General features: G+C 42.9%; 1 protein-coding gene across 1 annotated transcript; it reads right to left on the minus strand.

Moving 5' to 3' along the window:
* radil2a (Ras association and DIL domains 2a) lies at positions 1-25,087 on the minus strand. Its single transcript, XM_058654244.1, has 16 exons — positions 24,534-25,087; positions 20,584-20,928; positions 20,149-20,384; positions 17,964-18,298; positions 15,106-15,777; positions 14,042-14,079; positions 13,264-13,415; positions 13,058-13,170; positions 9,718-9,937; positions 9,018-9,190; positions 5,753-5,897; positions 4,654-4,826; positions 4,171-4,537; positions 1,572-1,702; positions 1,283-1,422; positions 1-926 (listed from the first exon to the last, which is right to left on the minus strand). Exons 1-16 carry the CDS (start codon positions 24,662-24,664, stop codon positions 827-829), a joined length of 3,471 nt encoding a protein of 1,156 aa, XP_058510227.1. The 5' UTR covers positions 24,665-25,087; the 3' UTR covers positions 1-826.
* Positions 25,088-25,547: the final 460 nt, after the last annotated feature.

Raw genomic sequence — 25,547 nt, forward strand, 5'->3', positions numbered from 1 at the left:
AAAAGTGAAAATAGTTTCTTTATTTGTTCAGAAATACTGAGAAACATAAATATTTAAACATTTGAATACATTTTTTGACCTTTAACACTGTTGAACACGCAAAAACACGTCAGAGCTGCAGCTGAAAAACAAATAAAATCAATAAAACTGCTGTAAATATGTGTTTGTGTGCGAGTGTGAAACAAAACTCAAATTTAATGAAAACATACGGTTTTTTAAATGTTATTGAACAGTTTTTTTTCGTTTCTGTTTTCTCCTGCTGACTTTTTTTTGCAGAAAATTACAAAAAAATTCCATTTTTCTTTTGAAAATAAAACAAGTAAAATTCATGCGTCGAGTGAGTCTTATTATATTTAATGTAAAAAAAAACAGTTAATATGTAGTTTGTTCATGTTAATGCTGAAGATGGAGGCTTGTTTTTATTTATAATACTGTCTCACAGTACATTCATTTAAAAAGCCCGTAAATTTAAATAAAAATAAAAAGTCAAAAAAATTATAATATCCAGTTGTTCCTGCAGCAGCAGCTCCTCAGACAAACACACACACACATTTTCTCCTGTTTATCGCAGGTTTTGCTTTTGGACCAGAGGAAGAAGCTGCGACAGCGGAAAAAAACGTTTGGTTCGAGCACAAAGAGTCAGTCCTGCTGCTTCACACACACACACACACACACACACACACACACACACACACACACACACACACACACAGGGAGTGTTTTGCTTTGGTCGGGAGAATCCCCTCCTGTGAGAAATACTGACTTTGGATGCAGCAGGAAGGACAACCTTGTGTCCTCATGTCCTCGTGTCCTTTTTGTCTTTCCTTCAACATTTAGTGGAGACTCTGCCGCTCGTCGTCGTGGAGTCGATCTTAGCGACGAGCAGCCGGAGCAAATGTCCCGACGTCCAGATCAGTTCTCTGCCTCTGAGATCAGACAAACGATAAATGGGATAGAAAATATAAGAAATTTACCTTTGATAAATATTAAAATACTGGCTTCACTTATATTGTATCGTGCCTTAATTATCAGGATAATATTCAAGTCACGATACGATATTATAACGATATTTAAGTCATGATAAGATATCACGATAGTTGAGTCATGATATGATATTACCATTTTTCCTTTCACCACAACCTGTCTATGCAGACAAGCAGCGTCTTATTCCCAATTTTGGAAAAATCTGGTGACCACACCCCTCTGTGGTGTTTTGAATGTTTCCACCACTAAAGGGTGCTGTTGTGCACATTTCCACAAACACCACCATTATACTACGTACACGCTGTAGTCCATGCCGACCAGACTGATGCCGTTCACAGCCAGGATGCGATCGCCCGTCTTCAGCTTCTGACACTGAGCAGCAGGAGAACCAGGAACCACCGACTTCACGTAAATCCCACTCATTTTCAACGGGGTTTTCTGTGGAATAAAAGGTAATCATGACATAACAGGAAGTCAGTTCAATATTTATTTATATAGCACTTAACGATTCCTACATGGTAAACAAAGTACTTTTCATAAAAAACTAAGATAATGCATAAAATGAATGAATATTAAACGTTTGGTACCGTTCCGTCTACAAGCGCCAGCCCGAGACCATGAGGTCCTCGCTGAAGCTCCACCATGAAGACTTCCTCTCTGTCTTCTTCTTCTTCTTCTTCCTCCACATTTATCGTCTTCCTCTCAGGACGTCCACTCACTGAACAAACACACAAACATTTAAGTTCTTACTTTTTACTCTTAGTATCTGACGTGACACCAAAAACACAATTTCGGCTGTTTAAGAATATTCCTTACATAGATACCAGTATTTAAACTGCAATATAGAAGAGTTAGATGCTAAGTGAAAGAAAAATGAAATTTTAAACAATTAGAGAAGGAAAAAAATTTATATAGTGACTTGAAAATCTATAATGATATTTAAGTCACGATACGATATTATTATGATATTTAAGCCATGATACAAAAATATCACAATACCATATTATGGAATTTAAATCACAATACGATACTATCACAATATGATTTTCACAATATTTAAGCCACAATACAATAATATCATGTCACGATATTATTGCGATATTTAAGTCACGTTACAATATTATTACAATATTTAAGCCACTACACAATAATATCACGACATTATTACAGACTTTAAGTCACAGTACGATATTTTCATGATATTTAAGTCACAATACGATTTTTCATGATATTTAAGTCACAATACGATTTTTCAAGATATTTAAGTCAAAATACGATATTTTCATGATATTTAAGTCACAATACGATTTTTCATGATATTTAAGTCACAGTACGATTTTTCATGATATTTAAGTCACAATACGATATTTTCATGATATTTAAGTCACAATACCATTTTTCATGATATTTAAGTCACAAAACAATATTATCCCGTTACGAAATCTATGTCACGATGTTATTACAATATTAAAGCCACGATATGATATTTTCGTGATACCTAACCACTATGCAATAATATCACGATACACTATTATCACAAAATCTAAAGCACAATACGATATTATTACAATATTGAAATAAAAATATTCATGACTGATATTTCACATCATTTCAAAACAAAAGTGATTGTTTTGATATGGAATGATAAATAGTAGAGTTTTTAAGTGGCAGCGCACGTGAAATTGATTGGGGGGCCACATGTGACCCGTGAGCTGCTGCTGCTGCCACCTTGTGGTAAAAGAGGCACCATAAGAATTATTGTTAGGAATCAATGATTACAGATTTTTCAGTAAAGTCACATTTACCTCATGTAATCAAACAAATAATCCACTATTGTCTGTTGCTATGGAGACAAAACAGAGACACTAGAGAGGTCACATTCCCCTCCCCCTCCTTTTCCCACCATGCAGCAGCGACCTGACGTGAACAATGCCGTCCTCTCCCGATTAAGATTCCACGCACCAACCCAACTGTAAACTCCCATGACTCTTTTCTCTCCTGACATCACCGGCTCTCTCAAACTCCTGAGAGCAGATTAGAGGATTTAACAAACTGTGAAAATAACATGAGCCGCAAACTCCAGGCAGACAGCTCCCTCGTTCTAACCGGGACTCGAACCCGGGTCTTCTGCTGCAAAGGCAAGTGGGCGAACCACGACGCCAACCGTGTGGCCCTCCTTCAATATTGTTATCAGTATTTGTTGCTCAAATCGAGACATAACGAAATATGACATTTCTATATTCTTTATAAATATATGCATATAAATATATATGTAAATGTAAATACTTAAAAACATACTTAAAATATGTTTAAAGGTATAATATATACATATATGTATACAAATATACATATATGTATATGTATACATATATGTATATATTTTACCTTTAAACACATATATAAAGAGTCTGTAAACATATGTGAAGTGTGTCAGCTGAACATCAGGTGAGGGGACATTCAGGGGACGTTCAGCTGAAACTCGACACACTGCACCTTTAAATCTAAGCTGTCCACTCTCTCTGACTCCCACAGACGAGCGAACGATGGAGGAGGACAAAGACAATGAGGGTGGGAGAGGAAACACTCCTTCCTCTGCTCCGACAGTGTGACCTTGCACTTGAAATTCCTGACGAGCAGAGTGAGCGAGCGAGAGAAGAAGCGCTTTCATGTGGACACAGGGACGCCGAGGACAAACATGCAGCAGGTCCATGAGGTCAAGTCACTGAAAGCAGTCCTTATTAGGCTCAGTCGGTCAAACCAGGGACATTAGTTTTTTTCCTTTGGGGGAGGGACGACGAGCGGTGACCTCATCTTTCGAGGTTTGAGCTGTGTGGCGTTTGAATCCAAACCTAACGCTGTGGTTCAGTTTGGTACAGTACAGCATCAAGCTTGTGTTTCCACTGAGAACTGTACCTTGACTTGGTATGGTCTAGCTGGGGTGCTAAAGAATGGAACGCTTGGGGCTGGTTATCTTGGTTCTATTCCTATAGAAACGCCAAAATGTTATGTCATACAGAATATGCCGACTTTTGGTCGTTGTCGCGTGAATTTGGCCGACAAAAAAAATATTAATATTACAAACATTTTCTAGCGTAAACTCTGAATTGATTTGACCCGGTTGTCCCGATGAATCCGTTGTCTCCCTCTAACTACGATGATGGTAGAAGTTGAATGTTTGTGCGTTACCTTTCTTTTCTCGACGCGCTCCCTCCTGCAGATTCGCCTCCAGCTCGGCCAGATCCAGACCCTGCGGCGTGTTGGGCGGCGTGAGCAGGCAGGACGGGTCCAGCGCCAGGCTCTTGTGGTAGCCACCCATGTCATCCTGTCCTGGGAGGGTGTTCTGAAACTCCAGGCTCTTCAACTTCTGGGTCAGGACGGCCTCGCAGCCACTCAGGTCACCGTGAGACCCGTGGACCTGAACCACAGGCTCTGCTGAGGGGGTGGAGTCCAGGTCTGCTGAGGGGGAGCGGCGGGTCACCGGGTCAGACACGACCGGATCCTGGCAGACTGCTGAGCTCGTAGATTGGCTGCGTGAGCTCGTCACGTTGAGGACCTGAAATTGGGGGAAACATAAAAAGAGAATCAATAACAGATGTGGAAACATCAAAGTCTCTGCGTCTCGGCTCCTCGTTACGATGCCGAGGTTCTGGAGGTCAAAGAACTCGTTACCTGCTCCTCCGCGTCTTGGGTTTCACTGCGCGGGAGGCGGCGGATGAACTCCTGCAGGCGGCCGAGCTGCTCGAACAACGCCGGCTCCACGATGGCTTTACCGAGCTCCAGGTGAAAGGTGGCGGCGGGCAGGATGAGCGGCGGGTGGCTGTCGAAGTTCTGCAGGATTTCACCTGCGACGAGAAGAACAGGACGGATTCTTATCATCGTCATCACTAACCACCAGACCTTCTACTGTATGACAACCACACTGCATGATTATTAATTATTATTATAACACGTTATTGTTCAACTGGTCTGCCATGGTTATTGTAATGAATACTAACCGGTTACTAAATTCATCGCTAACTATTTTGATATTTGAGTTTTTTCTTTTCTTTTCAATAATTAAAACCAGTTTCCCATTTTTGGTTTGGGGACAAAAACAAGACATTTGAGAAACGCCATCATTACCAGGTTTGATCAACATTTTTCAACATTTTACAGACCAAACAAGTCGAGTACCTAATCGCCAGATACTACTTACACCTATTATGAGAATAGTCCATTAGTTGCAGGCCTACTAAAGAACTTTGACCCAGAAATAACTGCTTTATCAGCATTTATCAAACAATTAGTCGACAGCATAATCTAATTAATAACTGAATAATTTTGGTTTGTGGACAAAAACAAAGGTTTGGGAAACACTGATCGACATTTTCTGACATAAATTATTTTCATAATCAATTAATGACCCACTGTTTCCCTAACGTTCTATGTGAAGACTCATTTTTTAAAGTATTCTTGCAATTCTCCAAATTGCAATTAATCAACTAATCTACTTTTTTTAATTAACGAACAAATCATTTTTAAGTCAGTAACTAAAACTTAATTTAACGCATATTTTCTCAAACATAAACACATTCATATGAAATAAAAGGTTCAGAAAATTAGTTTTGGGACCCAAACATTTCACCTGCGACCAATTTCTGGGGGCCGACCCAGTGTTTGGGAACCACTGCTGTAAAGCATTTTCGGTCAAATCCTGGTTGTTTATTAATAAAGCTGAGAAACTGATAAACAACTTTAATAATTTAATAATGTAATAAACAGTCCTCACCCGTCCTGACGGCGTCCTGAGCGTCCTCTGGGGACGGCGTCCAGCCACTGGGACAGACTTTGCCGCAGTTATATTCCCTCAGCATGTGATGAAGTTGAGCTGGATTCAGCGAAGCAAACTCGGTCCTGAGAGACGACCACGACGCCTGCACGCAAACAAAAGACACTTTCATGAAGGAAAGATCCGCGGATGAGACGTCACTCAAAGAAGAATTCATCAGTACAAAATACTGTTTCGTTCTTGTCGTACAAAGTTCATAATCGTTTAAGTTGTCACAGGAAAAGTTCCCAGAATGACTATTTTCCTTTGTCCTGGCGTCACGTTCACGTCCGTGGGAGAAAACGACAGAAACGAGCGTCATTCAATGGGAAAAACATTAAAAAACATGTATGTTTTTATTTAATTTCATCTCTGCTTAGACTCACTCAACACATGAATTATTCTCCACAATGAGTTTTTATTCTAGTTTTTCAAAAGAAAACAAACATTTATTGTCATTTTCTGCAACCTTTTGTAGTCGTTTTGGTGTCATTGAATGTTTAACTTCTTCACTGAAGGACACCGACAGTCGTATCTGGAGTGAGGTTTGTGGAAGTTCTGGTTCTCCCTCTTTGTCTCCACTCACTTGATTTATTATGAAATCGTCTTATAATCAATAACAACAGAAATATCTCGCCTCCACCAGCTTCTCCACCAGCCGCTGTCTGTTCTGTCGTCGGGCTTTGTTGTCAGCGAATGACAGGGTGAGACACACAGAGTCACTGCTTCTCTCTCATTTACATTGAAAGTATTTAAATCAATTATATGTTCTCGTAAATCACGCATGTGGGAGCAAAGCCTCCTGGGAAAGGACTTCTCTGAGTCTGAAGCTCTAAATAACAGCTGTTGAGTGAATTATGACGCTGTGAAACATTTTTCATCCGTTGATGACTTAGGAGAACGTTTATCTTTTATTCTTTATAATCATTGTCACAAATTATTTTACATATATACAAATATAAGTGTTGCATTATAAGGAGCAGATATATTCAGTCTGTTAACTTCTGTCATATATCGGTCGATCTCCGTTGATTTAAAGTGACAGTGAACCCTGAGAACCCTGAGAACCCTGAGAACCCTGAGAACCGGTCCTGTTCATCTTTGCCTGCCAACATGGTCGCTCATAGAAAACAACTGTTGCTGCTTTTCCATTAAACAGCGGCAGCTCCGAGCATCAGTGACAGAACCTGGTCAGAACCTGGTCTGACGAGGTTCAGCTGAGCCGATACTAAAACGTGACGTCAACACACTGCCGGCCTCTGATTGGTCAGAGAGTGTCGTCACTGAAGAGTCATGAGTGTGACGTCAGACACAAGAATCAAAGCAAACACAAACGCTGAAATGTTTCTATGATGACTCCGCCCACATTGAGGAGGAACTGTGAAGTCACAGAAAACAACGTGACTGAGTCGAACTGTAAAATGTTAAAAAAGCAACTTTAAATTCATTCTGTTTCCAGTTGGTAAAAGTGCAGCAGTGGCAGCAGAAGCAGCAGCGGCAGCAGCAGCAGCAGCAGCAGCAGCAGCAGCAGCAGTTTAACACTCGCTGCTCATAGACTTCAGCGTGTCTGTCTCTCCTCTGTTGTGTCTGAGCGATAATGTTTCTCCCAAAAATAACTCCTCAGATGTTGAGGCAGGAAAGTGAAGGCGCGCCACATCCCTCTGCTGTGCTGCGCCGCCGCTCACCACAAAAGGGCGTGTGCTCCGTCGCCACGGCCACAGAGTGACCTCATGCCAGGGCGGGACACGTGAAAGCGTCCAATCACAGGACGAGGACGAGACTCTGTCCCCGACAGCTGTGCTGAGCGTCAATGACACACACACTGGAAACAGGTGCCGAGGTCCCACACACACACACACACACACACACACATTTAACCCAGTTTCTACAAATACACAGCACAGAGTGACAGCGTTAAGTGTTAGGATGAAAGGGTTTGAAGGGTTTGATGATACGGGAAAACTCACAGATACTTTATCACCATGTCACCATAGAGGACATAAAGAGCAGGTTATCATTAAATGACATATGAAACCAAATAATGTGTTATTTTAAAGTTGCACAAACACACTTATGGGTAGTGTGATCCACTTCTGCCAATAAACACACCTGAATATCACAGACTGGACCTTTAAAGCTTCATGTCCCGACAACAAGGGAAAAAAACCCAGAAAAAGAAGAATCTGTAGTTACTTGACCACAAAAACATGCAGCCACGTGTGAATCCCTCCTTCTTCTCCTGTGTTGTGAGTCTTTATTTCATTTATTCAACCTTTGTTCTTTGGCTTCTGTTTACGACTGCGAGCAGCTCAGCGTTTAATAAGCAGCTCGGGTTCCTCGTGTTTACACTGTCGAGGAAGAGGGAAGACGAGGCGATGAGTCGGCAAAGACGTGAGTGAGAGCAAACATAAATAAACCGTGTTTGATGTTCGTGAGCAGAACAGACATCGTAACGTCTTCACCCTTAATTAACTCTTCCTCACACTTACACTCGCCTGATGACGAGGATATTTCTCACTCTTTAATCTCTTTATCAGTATTACACGGTTGTTGAAGGTTATTTCCTCATTAGATCAACGTCCTCGTGTCCTCGTGAAAAAAAACAAAACATTAAACCGCGAGTCAGAAAAAGAGCTGCAACTAATGATTATTTGAGTCCATAAACCAAAGTGATTGGTTCAGATGAATAAATGACTGCAAAGCAAAACAAAAACAATACCTTAATTAATCTTAAACTGCACAGGGTAATAAATGATGATCTGTCGGTTATTTTCTGAATTCATCGATTGGTTGTTTGGTCCAGAAAATGTCGATCAAACCAAAATGATCAAGTTTTAATGATTTCTTTGTCAAACGGAGCAAAGAAACCACAAAATACTGTAAACTGAAAATATATAAACTGAAAAATCCTATTTCTTCCACACACCGCCACAGCGGATCATCTGCCTCCATCTTCTGCTCCACCAACTGTCCTCATGAACCTTCTCTGCAGTAGCTTCATCTCAACCTTGACTCTCTCTTACTTTATCTCCAAACTGTTCAAACCTGAGCTGTCCCTGGATTATATGCCCATGTCTAATCCTGGTCCATCCTGGTCACTCCCAACAAAAGCTCTCAGCATCTTCAGCTCCGGCATCACGGTCTCCAAGCCAAACATCACCGCAGGTCCCACCACGGTCCTGTAGACCTTCCCTTTCACTAAAAACAAAAATACGTTCACACTGACCTGTAGGAGTGTTTCTTTGGGCGTGGCCAGCAGATTGACAGCAGCCGACAGTTTCTGGAAGTACTCGGTGGACAGGTCGCCCAGTCCGATGCTCTGGATCCAGTCCATCATGAGGTCCAGGTTGGCCCGAATCTGAACGCCTCGGGACCACTGGTAGAACCCGGGAACAGATCCTGAGGAGTGAAGTGGTCTCAGGTTAGTCGTAGATGAGAGAACAGCGTGCGTCATGATCGGAACGTGAAGTCGGAACTCTGATATTTCTGATATCAGGGATTTTAACGTCAACACAAACATCGCTACTTTCAAATCAGACATGTTGTAGATAGAAGTCGCTCTTGACTGGTGTTGCTAACCTCACAGAGGTGAGACAGAGACGTTGGAATTTTCATTTCCCATTTTCTCTCTCTTGTCTTAACTTTACTCGCTCATTGTCCTGCAGGGAATCTCACGTCCACAGCGGAGAGAGACAGTGGACAGTGTCCACAACACCGCTGGAAATGAGGACTCCACATCTGTCCTGTGTAGGTCTACGTACATCGAGCAATGCAGGGCATGAAACAGCAGGTGGCGTCGTAACAAACAAGGGAGACATTTACCTAAGTTCACCTCTTTCTTTCACAAAATTCAAGCACTTTACTTTCATTCATTTTCAAAAACATTCAAGGGCCTTGAACTTAGTTTTATCCAGTATTTTCCTCACCTCTGTCCATGAGGGCGTTGAAGAGCGACGCGTTGATGAAGAAGAACAGGTAGGCGCAGAGCTGCAGCGAGATGTCCGGGTGCACCTGGAAGGCCGTGAGAAGCTTCAGCGCCTCCTTCAGCACCTCCAGGGTACTGCCCAGTCCGTCGGGCGCTCGCAGCCGACCGCTCTCCGAGAACGGGTTCCCGTCCAGCAGACCAGGAAGTGCCGAGTACATGCTCTGTGGAGACATTCAGGAGTGGACACGTGACTGTGGGACCGTGAGGATCATCCAGCAGTAAAAGAATTAGTGAGTTTTTATGCATATGATAAAGAGATTATGACGACTAATCGTCTTATTTTTCCGTGTTGATGTGATTTTTCAGTGTAGTTTGTTTAATAAATGCTGATAAAACAGTTATTTCTGGGTCATAGTTCTTTTGTAGGGCTGCAACTAATGGACTATTCTCATAATTGATTAATCTGGTGATTATTTTCTCGATGAAGGATTGTTTGGTCTGTAAAATGTCCGAAAATGTTGAAAAATAAGTATTTTTTACAGCTTTAAACGTCCCCCCCCCACCACACACTTTAACCAGTCAGGAGCCAGAACTCCACCAAGGGGGCGGTCCTTTCTGCTGGTGAGGTTATTGATGTGCAGGAATTTTTTTTGGCCAAACTTTAGTCAAAGGGATGACATCACTGACAGCAGCAGCTGAAAGTAAAGTGAGTAATTATCCTGCTCAGTGTCACCAAGCACAGACACGCAATAAAATACTGAGTCACTGTGAGGAAAACACAGGAAACTGTGCAGGAAAGGTCAGCGGTGAGAGCATGAATAATGCTGTCATACAGTTACACCACAATCATAGCCATCATTAGATGTTAAAAAAGAACATTTAAGTACAGAAAAACACAAGTGGAGTCCTTATAAGAACCAGTATGTGAGTGTGAATTTTGTAGCATTTGTTTGCAGAACTGAACAGTCCTGTTCCTCTTTCTCTCTCACACACACACACACGCACACGCACACACACACCCACACCCACACACGCACACACACACACACACAGATCCGGCTGTTATCACAAACTCCTCCTTCTGATTCACTTAAGCCATTGTTTCACATGCATGACATCATCCTGATATGTTCACTCACTCACTCACCCACTGTAAAAGACGACAATAACCAAACCTTCCTGAGGTAAAAACAGCTCAGCTCATCTGTCGTCATGAAGACACACACACATACACACACACACACACACATGCACAGACAGCTACACACACACACACAGACACACAGACTGAGGCACTTCTACAGTTCATACATTAATGTTAGTTTGCATGATCACACACTGTGCAGTCACGTTACATAGAAAGTGCATCAAAGTCAGTTTTATTAAGGTAATTATTGATATTTTTAATGTGGCAGCAGGTTAGAGAGTGATCCAAGTGCAAAACATGTTTGATTTTAACCAAGAAAACTAAAATATCTCGAACTGAATCCATGTTAAATCAGACAGAAAACAAATTATTTTTTTGAAACCGGGACCTGGTGAAAGTGACTCGTCTGACGTTTACATAAAAGGTCACAGTTTAATGATATAGACACTAAAAGTCTCATCTCTGCCTGAGTAACGTCAACACTGTTACGATCGCGGAGATCAGAACCATGACTGACCTCTGCTCCACTTTCACTCGCTCACCAACGTCAAAGGGAGAAGTGGAAAAGGTTAAGTGTACTTTAAGAACTTTCGGGCGCAGTTCACAGGAAATTAGCTGAAGGAGCTCAGGGTTCCTCCCTCCCTCCTCCATCCTTCCCTCCCTCCCTCCCTTCCTTCCTTCCTCCCTCCTTCCTCTCCTCTCTTGGGTGTTTCTCTGATGACAGCTTTTCTTCCTCTGCAGGAAACAAACTGTGGACCAGAGCTGTGAATCTCTCACAGAGAGTCAACACATAATAATCACATGCGTGTTCAGTAATTACAGCCTACGACAGAGTGATGAACAAGCGTTCACAGATCACATCAATAAACAGAAAACCTTTTCTATTTAAAAGACTGATTCTGTGTGTATAAACAGAGCCGACAGAGAACAACAGCACAGACGGTTCCTGTTTCCTTGCCTCCTTTCCTCAGTGAAAGGCGGCTGGTGTGTGTTACGAGTCTGCGCTGTGACATCAGACGGCTTTTAACGAGCCGCGTTAACACGGGAAAGCTGCATAAATGGAGCCCGAGCGCTTCCTGCTGCGCCGTAAAAACCCAGCAGAGCTGACGGCTGATTCCTGTGTCTCTCAACAAGTCCAGACACTTTGAGACATGAGAGACACCTTCGAGAGACGTTATTAAATCTGCACTGTAGATCAGTGGAGATTAAGTAGTTTTGTGGTGTACCACAAGGCTTTATTTTAGGCCCGGTTTCATTTCCTTCACGTTGTCACAGGAGTCAGAAATAAAATATCATTACACTGCAACATGAACAGCACACAGTTGTTAACAATGCAGTAAAGCTGCAACTAACGGTCATTTTCATAATCGATTCATCTGTCGATTATATCTCGTTTAATCGATTAATCGCTAATGATTTCTTTGTTATCCAGAGCAAAGAAATGAAGAAAATATTCACATTTAAGAAGCGTAAACAATCAGATATCTTGTTTTAATCATGAAAAAACATCAAACCGGTTATTCCATTATCAAAATAGTTGTCGATTAATTTAGTAATCTATTTATAATCGATTCATCGTTTAATCGTTTCAGCTCTACAATGCAGTGATTATTAAATTACTTGTCAACTATTTTGATTATCGATAAATCAGTTTGAGTGTTCTTCTTATTCAACACGAAAATGTAATTATTCTCTTTCTTTGCTCCATATAAAAACCTACCTGCATCATACCTACCTTGCTAACTACCAACCCTCCTATTGACCAACCTACCTACCAATTGATCAACCTACCCACTCATAAACTGACCTACGAACTTATCAATAACCTACCTGCCTATGCAGAATCTAAACTCATTCAAAAGGGGTTTTAAAGGTTCTCTGTCAATAATTTGGACTTCAATTGAAAAATCGTGTTCTCAGCCTTTGTCCCATTCATGGGTGGAAAAAAACAAGCAGCTTCACTATCTCACAGGCTTGTTCCTGACCGAGCGTCTGTTTCCAGTCTGACACCGTGTTTTCTGTCTGGAATAAAACTCAGTGGAAACAGAAACATGGTGTTTACACAGTTCAATTTCCTGTTTCTCCTGTGACCGACACTCCAAAAACACGTACGTTATTCTCATACGTGAACGCACTGTTACTGCAAAAGAGCTACAGTCTTATGTTCAGCTGATACTGACGTGTGGGAGCTGACCTTTGTTAGATAGTACACCGATTGCTGGAAGGTGAACATGATGACTTCCTCTAGGACTGTCATGGCCTCCTCGCACGCTGACCGTGTGGACGACATCTCAGAGTCCAACAGACCTGATTAAATAAACACAAACAGGCAAAGAAAGCGTTTTTTAACAGTCGACACACAGACTTACTACGGTTCAAACAGCTGTGAGGGAGACAGACCTTCGTCCTCCTGCTCCTGCCTCCAGGGCAGCAGCTGAGGGACTTCATGCTGGATGAAGTGCAGCAGTTCGATGGAGTTGGCCATCCACAGCACCAGCGGCTGCAGACCTGGGATCAGCTCGTTTGTGCTGAGATGATCAGACTCCCGGTCACTGGTGTAAAAAAAAGAAAAAAGAAGGTGTAATAGCTTCACAGTCATGAGATAGCAAGAAACTGACGTTTGTTAAGCAGTTACTCTCCCACACCAAAGCCCATAGAGAAAATCAGTGATTTTAACATCACAGCACACAGGAGTTGTTGATCCACTGCTGCCTCCATCACTAAGTTCAAATGGCTTATTTTGTCACTTTTGTCACAAAATTCTATATTTGGATTAACTTCACTGACACAAAGTGACCACACGAGGCAGCAGTGGACCAGCAGCTCCTGTGTCCCCATGAGCTAAAATCACTGATTTTCTCTATGGACTTTGGTGTGGAAGAGTGAGTGGTTTACAAACTTCAAACTACCATTTTTTTCAAATATGCAAATTGTGTTTAGTTGCTGCACTCGTGTTCCTTTGTTCCAGCAAACCTTTTAAATGTACATAAAAACTAAACGGTTCGTCACCTTTTTATGACTCAGAGCAATAATCCAAGCTAAAACATGATGATGAGAGAATGCTCTGCTGCTTCCGTGAGGAAACGTCTATCTCCACATGTGTGAAACTGACTCTAATTCCTTATTAGATTTCTGGGGTATTTTTGAAAACACTTAGCTTAGGTTTTTGTCTACTCACGTTTCAGGCTGGATCGCAGCCAGCTCCTTTGTTTTGTCCTGAGAGGGAAGAAAATATCAAGTTCATGCAAAAACAAACATCAACCGCACATTTGATTATTTATTACTGAAGCACATAAAATATCGATTTAATCATTCAAAAATATTGTATTTTATTGTTTGAAAATGCACTTGTTCTTTGCACTCCCTCACGTGATTTTTTTGTTTGTGGGCGGGCCTTAGGAAGCTGCCTGCTGATTGGCTACTGAGTTTTGGAGCGATTGACCAGAAATCGTCATCACGGGCTTGGAGTCGCTGTCCGTATGGAACTCGTTCCCCAAATTTTTCCCGTGGACATCCGACAAAATAATTGTAAATATACTTGGAAACTTGGATATGATTGATTTTGATTTTGATTTTGATTTTGGTAGCATTTTGGGTGCAGGGTTTTATCGTGGTACGGAAGGCAATTAAAAGACCAAAACCAAGGAAAATTACGAGACTCAGAACCAGCCAACAGTTTTGGGTTTGTGTGGTAAAGGAACGACTGGGAACCAGCCGGGTGCTCCATCAGACACTGAACCCCCTCCACCCTCCAAGGCAGAGCGTAGAGTTGGGTACACGGTCAGTGGTTGGAGGGCGGCTGGGCTACGATCACCATAACCACAGGCTGGGGTACAAGCGGGTAAGTCCAGGAATGGACCAGGAGGATGGAAGCGACCCTCTCCACCAGTGAGCGCCTCACTGTCATCAGACCATCAGTCCTTGGAACCTCAAACCTTATGAACAGACCTTTTGCTAATAAGCTTAATAAAGTCAAAGGTGGACGAAATAAAATGGGTTTTCATTTGGGTGATACCAAGTTCTGATTATCCAAACCCAGCAGACAAAGCTCTGGAAGGCTTGGACCCCAGGCTGTGATAAACGGCTGATTCTGAACTGACCAGTGACACATCGCTATCGCGTTCTAGCGCACGTTTAGTACTGAAATGTAAAGACAACATTTGAGAGGGAGCTGAGATCACTTACCGTCTCAGAGCAGACAGACAGACAGACAGACAGACAGACGGGCAGATTTGTCCTTACCCACATGAGGAGTTGGATCTGACTGGAGATGCGGAGCAGCAGTTGTCTGAAGTGCGTCAGTGGGAAGCTGAGGGCCGAGTGTTGGATGCACAGGCTCAGCAGGAACGCGGGCGTCAGCTTGGGTTGGTTCCCACTGGGGTCCGTCATGTCCAGAATCTCCCGCACGACTCGTTTCTCCTGCTCCAGCTCGTAGTCGAGCGTCGCCTCGGTGCCTTCCAGGTCCCTCCACCGAGGCGGCGGCGGCGGCGTCCTCCCGGGCCTTTTCGCCGCCATGGCGACGGAGGAGCCACACGATGAACATGGGGAGGAGGACGCGTCACAGTGTGGCCACAGTCTGGCCATCCATGAAGGAGTCTGCACGGATCCAGGAGCGCTGGTCGGATCCTTGAACATGAACAGATAGTGTTTCCCCAAACCCACCAGGTCCCCCGGGTTCAGCTCCTCCTCCTCCCTGAGGAGGAAGCCGTTTCTGGTCACTGGAGCGCCATGCAGCGGCTTCAGCACGGTCGACGGCGACGAGTCCGAGCGCCGGACACAGCAGTGCTGAGGCAGCACGTCGGGGGCGAAGAGGAGGATGTCCACCTTCAACCTCTCCTCGTCCTCGCCGTTGCTGTGCTCCCGGCAGCAGCCGAAGATGGTGGACGTCCCGCTCATCAGGTAGATGACGAAATCCTGACAAAACAGCGATTTATTCCACTTTAAAATCAAAACGATCTCACTCTGAAGGTCCAGTGTGTGGCATCTAGTGACATCTAGTGGTGAGGAGTTTATTCAACTCAACTAAATGTTACGTATTTATCTTATTACAAAAGAGAAGAAAAAAACACATTCTCACACATTAAACATCAAGCTTTGATCAGAAAATGATCTAAAATCTTCATCAGTGAGTTAAGAAATGAATTGAGTTTTTAACCATTTCTTTATGTCCATGACAAATAATTAAAATTCTAAATGAATGAATGAGCTCAACAGTTAATGATCAGAATCTTCTCCTCAGCTTTAATCCCATGAACAGGACAAGGCTGATTTCCTTGTGTAACGTTTTGGACCAGCGAGTGGACAGACGTGTGTGGGATCAGCAGGTGGACAATAAAGCCTGAGGATGGGAGACAGGCTTAAGAGAGAGAGACGTGGCTGATGTCCGTGACCTCGAGGTCACTGCATTAAGACTCTTAGTGAGACGAGGACGCCGCGCTGATCAGAGTCAGACTGTGGCTGTGTGTGTGTGTGTGTGTGTGTGTGTGAGTGTGTGTGAGTGAGTAAAGACTGTGAACAGGCTAAAGTTCAGAGTTCACTTCACTCAGAAAAGAATGTGCAGTTGCAGATTTTAGTTGCAGCCTTGATATAAATATTAGTTCAAATAGTGATAAGATCAAAGGATCAGGTCCAGGTCTGTGAAACTATTTGATTTTTTTAATGTTTTACTTACAAATAATTTGCTGCGTCATTGATCTGATTCTGTTCATCTGTGGATGAGCAACACTTTCATTTCCTGACTCTGAGTCAGCATGTGATTTTAAACTGCACTTCACATTCACAGAGAACAGAGAACAGAGTGTTATTTTAGTTTTTAAATGAGGCGCAGCGCAGCACACACACACACACACACACACACACAGACACGCACACACACACACACACTATACTTAAACTGCTGTAGAAAAACAAAAGTCTCCAGTTTCAGACTCAAAGTTCTAAAAATGTTTGTTAAACAAATGTTTCCTCTAACGACTGACATGAGGACATGAGGACATGAAGACATGAAGTTTTGAAGAAATGAGGACATGAAGACATGAAGAAATGAGGACGCGAAGACATGAGGACATGAAGAAATTAAGACATGAAGAAATGAGGACATGAAGAAATGAGGACATGAAGACATGAAGATATGAGGACATGAAGAAATGAGGAGATGAGGACATGAAGATATGCATGAAGACATGAAGACACAAGGACATACATGAGGATACAAGGACATGAAGACAGGAGGACACAAAGACATGAGGACACAAGGATATGAGGACATGAAGACATAAGGATGAGGACATGGGGACATGAGGACACTGTGTAGAACAGGGGTCACCAACCTTTTTGAGACCGAGAGCTACCTGAAGGGTAGAGAATAATATGGAGGGCTACCATATTAACATTTTATGCAATTTACCATTGAAATGATGAATATTATGCATTTAATTGCATACACATTAAATCCAGTGCTTACTCCTAATGATTATCACAGTTTTTATAAATAATATCAGGACATTTTACTCAGTGATCATTTGGATACATGCAAGTGAGGTGAAGTGAAATGAGCCCACGGGCACCTCGCTGGCTGCTCGCTGGCTACCAAGTGCCCGCGGGCACCACGTTGGTGACCACTGGTGTAGAAGCAGGATGACACATTTCGAAAGGGGACAGATCTGTGTATTTTATTCACGCGCTCATGGAAAAGTCCGTTTTCTTCTTTTTTGCATGGATCATCGTTGTCATATATACTAAATATTATGAATTCAATATTATATATACGATTAAAAATACGTGGAATTAAAAAAAAAGTCACTTTTAGGCCCAATTATTTGTGTTTTAGCAGAATTTGACCATAGTTTTAGTCCATGTTCATCTGAAATGAAAGGTAATATTAAGTGTGTTTTACGATCATGTGATACAGATCATAAACAGTGGATTATATATTTTTTTTTACAGTGTATTTACAGTGTACCGTCACTCTCACACTGAGACCATGAGTCCTGTGTGCAGCTTCATATCCACATATGTCTCATTCACATATTACTTAGAGGAATATTGATTTGATTTATATTGTGATATCGTGTGAACGCTGTGGTTCTTGTGCCTCTCACCTGTCTGTGGCTGTAGCCCTGCAGAAGCAGGAAGTAGGGGAAGTCAAATGGCGGGTGGATGGAGTACTGGGTGGAGTTGTCGTCGCTGCTCTCCGTCTCCTCCTTCTCCATGCCCAGCCGTAGCACCTCCTTGTCCGCCTCGGCCTGAGCGTCTTCCCTGAGTGCGCTCTGTCTCGCCCGGCCGGCCTCCTTCCCCATGGCGGGCAGGTCCATCTCGCTCAAGCTCCTCCAGATGCCGAGTGCGTCCGCGTCGTCGCCCCCGCCGCTGCCGTCCACGAACAGCGACGTGACCCTGGAGCGGCTCTTCTGCAGCCTGCGAGCCTGAGCGTTGATGCCTGAGAGGACAGAGGAGAAGAGGGCGTGTGACGACCACCACGTCTGTCAAACGTATTTATACCGAGTAACGTTACAATACAGCAAGCAGATTTACTAGAACCTCGTCAAAGCAGGAACCAAGAGTCCAGCTAAATTAGGACGTTAGAGGACGTGTACACAAATTAAACAGATTTATGTGGATGACAATTTAAATTAAAGGTGAGATTATGCGTAACCATGGAGATTTTTCCTCCACCAAACACTCAAGTTTCTGAAATTGAATTTCAACACCAAAATCTCATCGGTTCATCCTCGAGGCCACGTGGACGTTTGAGCCGGAGCTCGTGAAATTCCTGCCCCGGAGAAAAAGGAACAACTCAACACCTCAGTGCAGTCTGGCACCGACTCCAACGCAAACACAAGCAGAGGAAAGAGAGGAAACGTGTGGGGAAAGTGAGATGTGGCCGTCAGCTCTGATACCAGCGACCGCTGCGTCGACCTTGACAAACACAAACACAGCTTGGGCATCGCTGGGAGCCGTTAAGCACCGTGGAATGTCCAGAGAGCGCGGCTTCACACTGCAGCGCTGACGCTCTTATCAGCTGTGGAAGTGGGTGTGTTTTGTTTTTTGTTGTTCCACATTGTTCAGCTCTAGTGTGGGGAATCACACCGGGGTCCACGGCTGAAGAAGCAGTGGAGGTGAAGGGCAGCGAGCCCACAGTCAGTGACGGAACGCTGTGGTTCTTCTGACGCTCACCTGTCGGATTCTTCCAGTCCAATTTATGGATAAAGCCCATTTTAAAACACCTCCCAAACCTCTGCTGGATGGCCCTGAAACCTCAGTATCATCAGTAAAGCGGCAGATTATTACAAAGTTTAAGCCAAAGTCAACAAAAGCTGTGCGATCTTCACTGCGCAGGAAGTGAAGCCGCGAGAGGAAGAGCAACACGACAGCGAGCATCCACTGTGGGGGGAGAAAGAGCCGCTTCTCAGGGCCCCCGCCATAAAAGACAGATAAGAGCGGGGCCGTGCCTTTGTTTTTACCTCCTGACCTGCCGTCTCCTCTGTGATAAGCCGCACAATGAGGGCTGATAGCCCGCAATAAGAGGCGGGTGTGAGGAACGTCAGCGACATCTCATTTGTGCTTTTAACACACAGTGAATTCCCAAAGAGAAACAATCCCACTCTTTCTCGTCCAATACGACCCAATATCAGTAATATTGATACACATGCTAATATTGAGACTTAGGCTGCAAATGATGATTATTTTTTAAATCAATGAATCTAATCTCAATTAATTTAGAGTTTTTTCTGTGTTTCCCAAACCAGGAAATCTTGATTTTCCTCAAACCTCTTTTGATTTCTTTGACATACGATGTGACGATTCTGTGATAATCAAGATATCGGATATGCGACGATGTCTGTCTAACTGAAGACAACAAAAACGTTAACCTGAAGAAGTTAAAAGTGCAGGATTTATTCACAACACAGGTCACAAAGGTCAAAGGTCATAAAGTCTATGTACTGAACGTGGATGGAGAATCTCCTAAACGTAGCTTCCTCCACTGTTATCCCACTTCCAGCCCAAGGTTCCCCTCATTCATGTGAGCATTTCCTGATTCTTGTCCATTCTTGAGTTCATTAACAGAACATAAATATCGTTAGCGGTGTCATTATCAATACTTAAGTACTGACTAATCAATTTCATACTGATTCTCTAAACCCCTCCCGACTAATAAAAAAACCAAAAACTCGATAGTCGTTTTAACGTCTTTTAGACAAAATGTTCCAAAGGATTTGACTAAAGTACTCTGCTCTGTGTTTTACGGTGATTCTGAGCCGTATCAGAGCGGCATGGGCTCGTCCTCACCTGCCGTGATTGTGTCCCTGTCCTTCAAACTCTGCTCTTCCACGCTCGCCCTCTGCTGGATTTCAAAGCGCCGGGAGAAGCCGTCCTTGGGTTTCCAGAGCGACTGCAGCATCAGGGGCCTCTCGCTGTCCGCCACCACCCGAAAACACTCCCTCCTCCACTGGTTATCCGAGTCCGTCCGGCCAATCACGTCGCAGAGCACATAGTCGCTGGGCTCCTCCTTTTCCAGACAGTACCTGAGCGACAGACGGAGGGGGTTAAAACTGAGGTCATCCACCGTCTTCACAGACGTGAGTCACCAACTACAGCACGGATAACGGGAGAGTGAAGCGGTTGCAGTTGGTTATTTTGGTGCTTTGGTACTGCACCAAACCCGAAGCGTTCCACTCAGCTGTAAGCTGTTATTAAGGTTAGGTCTAAGGTCTGACCCCTCACCTCTCTAGCGCCTCCTTCACCAGCTCCTTGGCACAGGACTGAGCGGTGGCCAACACGCTCTTGTAGTGCGTCCCCTGACAGATGTCGCTGCCAAAGATCTTCAGGATGCCGGGGACAGACTTTTGGGCGGAGAGCTCGGCCGGGTCGTCCGCAGTCTGGAGGTCTCCGGCCAGATTCCCGCTGCCTTGCGCCTGGCCACGCCGTCCACCGCCGTCCCGCAGGTTTGGGCTCTGGTTGAAAACATTGGACAGCCTGTTGTTGTTGTGGCGGCGGATTTTGCTCTTGGCCGGCTGCCGGACGCCGGCGTTCTCCGCGGGGCGCACGGTGTTGTCCGAGGTGTTGGACCTGAGAGGAAACACGGCGGAGGAGCATGTTAACTGTGTGAAGGATGGTTCATTGGCAGGAATTGGAAAAACGACCTTTAAGCTGCAGTGTAACAAGACAAGAAGCAGTTATTACATCAAACTGCTGAACAACTGCCGCTTTTTCATTTTACAGTTCTCGCACTGAATCACTAGAATCATTAGTATCGGTTGATTTGAGAGAACCCGATGACTGAACGTGGTCGTGATTGGGCTCACGATCGCCGGCTTTCAGCAGTGCTGTCGCTAAATACACCAGACTTCTCTGTTCAATGTTGACATTTTAGACATTTGCTTTGCCAAATGTTGGGGATGAACATGTTTTCAGGATTTTTAAGTCTTTTTAACTCATCTACAGTTGGACATTGTTGGCTTTGACTCTTGTGTCGGACGTCGCAGTCATGACTCTTCAGTGACGACACTGTAAAAAACACACCAGTGATAAGGACTCAAAGTCCTATCTTGATATTTTTTAGCTGAATGGCGATACTCGATATATATCTCGATATATCTCTGTAATGTAATTGGGGTTTCCCTCAAAGCATTATAGCATATTAGATCAAATGTTTTAAATGGTCCATTATAAGTTTAAGAAACAATAAACACTTTTCCACTGATGTATTTACTGCATCTGCAAACTGTCTAAAGAAACAGATTTATAAGCATGACACTGAGACCCGACAGGGATTTAACATCAGATCTGAATGAGCTGCAACTCAGGGCCAGATTAGGTTGCACGATACCAGACAGAAGTAACAATAAAACAATCAACCACCTTTGCTTGCCGACATTAGGCTTAAACAAAGAGCCGTTCAACAATTCATACTTTATGTCTGAACGATGTCTGTCATTGAACGCAAAATAGTCATTTAAAACCAGAAGGCTCTGACGTCGGGGTAAGTCTGTCGGGGGATTCCACGCTCGGGTCATGTCCTGTGCGAACAGCTAAGAGTCACAAGAAAAGCCATTTTCTCTGTTCAGAAAAGTTTGTGAGTGTGTGTGTGTGTGTGTGTGTGTGTGTGTGTGTGTGTGTGCCTGCAGAGAAGGGAAATGAGATGAGATGACGCAGCGCCGTGGACAGGTGAAATCGCCCGGCAGGTGAACACTAGGCGCAGTAGAGATGGAATTGTAGATCCAGAAGATTGTTTAATCCCAGTCAAGTAATCCAAGAACAAAAGAAAAACTTCAGGACGAATATTAAAAAGGCAAAAAAACGTGTTAGTAAAAATATACAACGCTGACGTGGACTGACATGCTGCCATCTTGTCTTATCATACCAGATGGAAAGGACTACAATAGTGTAAGGACAATACGCCACAAGCCCATCCTACATATTTTTCATTTCAAATGTTAAGAAGTTATAATGTCCTAATCTTAATGGCTGTGTGTTATGTTATTACATGTTTTTTATTTCAATTCATTTATGAAAACTCATCAACTTTGCCAACCCAATAATGTTGGCATCACATGTTTTTTTTTAATATTTTTTGACCAAACAATAAAAAACGATGAAAACAATGACAGAAAGGTACAAAATGTATAAATACGGGATATAAAAAGCTTCCCATTTAAATGACTGATACTAGAAACGTATAAAAACACGTATAAAATACTTGACTTAACAAATTTTGAACAAACATGAATAATAAAATAAAAATTGTATCTGTGAAAATGAATGCCTAATTGGGTTTGAACAATTATTTCACATAGATATTTAACTCAGCTTGTTGATATGACAATTAAATAACGTCTTATATTTTATTATCAATATTGACAACCTCGGGCTTCCATATGTCCAAAAGTGACTGACAGTAACGGAAAATAAGTCAAAACTCTATAGTGTGTGAACTATGAACCCAGCTAGTTCCCGCCTCCTCAGCACGAGCTGAACGAGAAATCTAACACACCGAGAGGGGCGGGACTTAAGGCAGAACAGCCAATCATCAGCCGGTCACACTCAAAGCTGGTGTCATGTCTGAGGCAACCACAGGAGAGGGAGGGGGAGAGGGAGGGGGAGAGGAGGCAGACAGAGCGGCCAGAGAAAGAAGCGACTCTAGTGAGGTGTTGAACTCTCTCACCGAGAAAAGTGTGGCTGTTAAAACACCCACATCCCCCACGGGTGCGACGCCCCAGTGTGTGTGTGTGTGTGCGTAGAGACGCAGGGAGAGGAGAAATAGGTGCGAACTTGCAGCGCATGTATTGTCATTTTAACGCAAAACGAACTACATCGATACAAGCGATATTGTCCTGTGTTATATCTCGTTTAGACATATATCGATATATATATTAAAATATCGAGATATCGCCCAGCCCTGTCAGGTCCTATCACAGATGGAAAAGCAGAAAAACAAGTGAGTAGAGTCAAGTCGAGCCATGCTAGAACTGTATCATGGAAAAGCACCAAAGCTGTGTGCAGTCAACTCCGTCTGTCCTTAGGTAGCTAGGAAACTCTCGTTAAGTGTCTAAACTTAACTGTCTAAACAAGTGCCTGTGAGCTATAGAAATGTACGTGTTTTTGATTTTTTATACTCACTTATATCATGAAAACAACGTGTGTGAAAATGATGGTGATATGACTTTGTTTTTACCTCATGTTCTGCAGCTCTACTGAAGGCCTATGTTACCAACTTCAGTGACCAGAAAACAAAATTAGCTCCCACGTTAAACAAAAGCACAGAAAATAAACAGCTATTTACGGGATAAGGGTTTCAAAGGAACGCCATCTTAACTCAAGAAAGTCGGAGCAAGTTCGCAAACCCTGACATGAGATTCCAAGATGGCGGCAACTTCTTCTTCGTCTCATTCTGTCTGAGGTTGTATTTGTGTCTATGGTTTTCTTCCAAACACGCCCCCATATTATCGAGTATGTAATATTTGTGTTTAAAATCACATGATCAAATGAAATCACCCAAACGTTCAAACGTTTAAGCACCTCTGAATGTTTGGTCTGATCACACACACACACACACACACACACAAGTGACACACAAGTTTAAAGGGCTGTTCCGTGTACGTTTTTCAGACCTGCGACGTGTTTGTCTTTGCCTCTGGGTTATTATCTCTGTGTAAACAGTCTAAACTACACACTCCTTGTTTTTGAAAAGAGACTCCTGTACATGAGAACGCAAAGATACTGTGTACATTTAAAACTACATTAGATATTATATCAATTATCCGCCCAAGTATGCCCAATATCTGCAAACCCTCTGATATTGTGCGTCAAAATAATGGGGTTTGTGAAATTCCCTGTAAAGACATGATGTATTATTATTATTATTATTATAATAAACAGAGTGAGGCTGAAACAATTTCTCAATTAATTGATTTAAGTGATTTTTTTTAAAAAAAGGATTTAAACCAGATTCTCTGACCAGAACATATGTAAGAAGTTATGAGACATTTTGGTTTGTTGACAAAAACAAGACGTTTGAGAACATCATTATGACCAAGTTTGAGAAAGAATTATCAACATCTTTCAACATTTTCTGACATTTTTATGGATTAAAACTAAGCTTGGGGCCCCACAGATGCTCGCTCCGGCCCTGACACACACACACACACACACACACACACAGTGTCTGTACTCACTGCACTGATCCACTGCTGGGTTTCCTGCTCAGCTTCTCCTGCAGCCTCTTCTTTGGTGAACGGATGATTAATCCCACAGGAAAGTTCAGAGCCTGTTTATGGACGTGGCTGCTTCTCTCCTCTGAAATCATCGTTCACTTCTTTTCTCTTCTTCTCACAAACAAACAAACAAACAAACAAACAGCGGAGCAGCAAACACCCGCATCATCCGTTCATCTTCATCGTCATTTATGATTCATATGATGAACTCTTTTCTCGTGAGTGATGACAACAGTCCTACAGCTTCACTCCTCCAACAGCGTCTTCATGATCTTTCCAAAAACAACAGCCGTTACATTCCGACAAGAGTAGATTTAAAAAGTTAAAAAAATAAGTTCCGAAAATGAGAAGAAAACACGGAGCGTGAAGGTTTCAAAAAAATAACACAAATATAAAGTCCGCGCTTCTTCTTCAGTTTAAAAATAAAGAAATATTACGTTTGTTTTTGTCTTTAAAAAAAAAAAACACCGGTTCTGTGAGCGTGAACTGTCCGAGCGCGAGGACAAGACTGAGGGTACGAGAACCTGCTGCTCACGAGCCACTACAGCTCTGACGTCACTGCAGGATACACGCGCGTGCTCAACGAGGAGGCGGGGCATGCATATATCTCTCTCTCTACTACAAATCATAAAAACAAACCAAAAAAGACGGACTGGCGCCCTCCAGTGGACAAACTTACACAGTGACACTACTTCATATTCTCACACACATACACACACACACACACGAATATGAAGTAGTATATACTGTATATATGAAAATATATTCACATATATAACATATAAATATGTACTACTTCATATTCACCTCTTTGTATACATGTGGATATATTCACATGTATACATACATACACACATATATGTGAATATACAATATACATATATATATAGGCTGTATATATGTATTCATATATATTCTAGGGAATTCTACATTCTTGACCCTGAATGAATTGAAACTGTAAAAAACCTCTGCATC

The sequence above is a fragment of the Solea solea genome, chromosome 16, assembly GCF_958295425.1.
Source record: "Solea solea chromosome 16, fSolSol10.1, whole genome shotgun sequence".
Classification (NCBI taxonomy): Eukaryota; Metazoa; Chordata; class Actinopteri; order Pleuronectiformes; family Soleidae; genus Solea; species Solea solea.

Excerpts from the sequence above, each read along its gene's own strand:
- radil2a (XM_058654244.1), bottom strand. The coding sequence starts at position 24,664 with ATGATTTCAGAGGAGAGAAGCAGCCACGTCCATAAACAGGCTCTGAAC. Across the intron at positions 15,778-17,963 it reads AGGGCTACAGCCACAGACAG|GATTTCGTCATCTACCTGAT; the intron begins GTGAGAGGCACA and ends CTGTTTTGTCAG. Across the intron at positions 4,827-5,752 it reads TCAGGACGCCGTCAGGACGG|GTGAAATCCTGCAGAACTTC; the intron begins GTGAGGACTGTT and ends TTCTCGTCGCAG.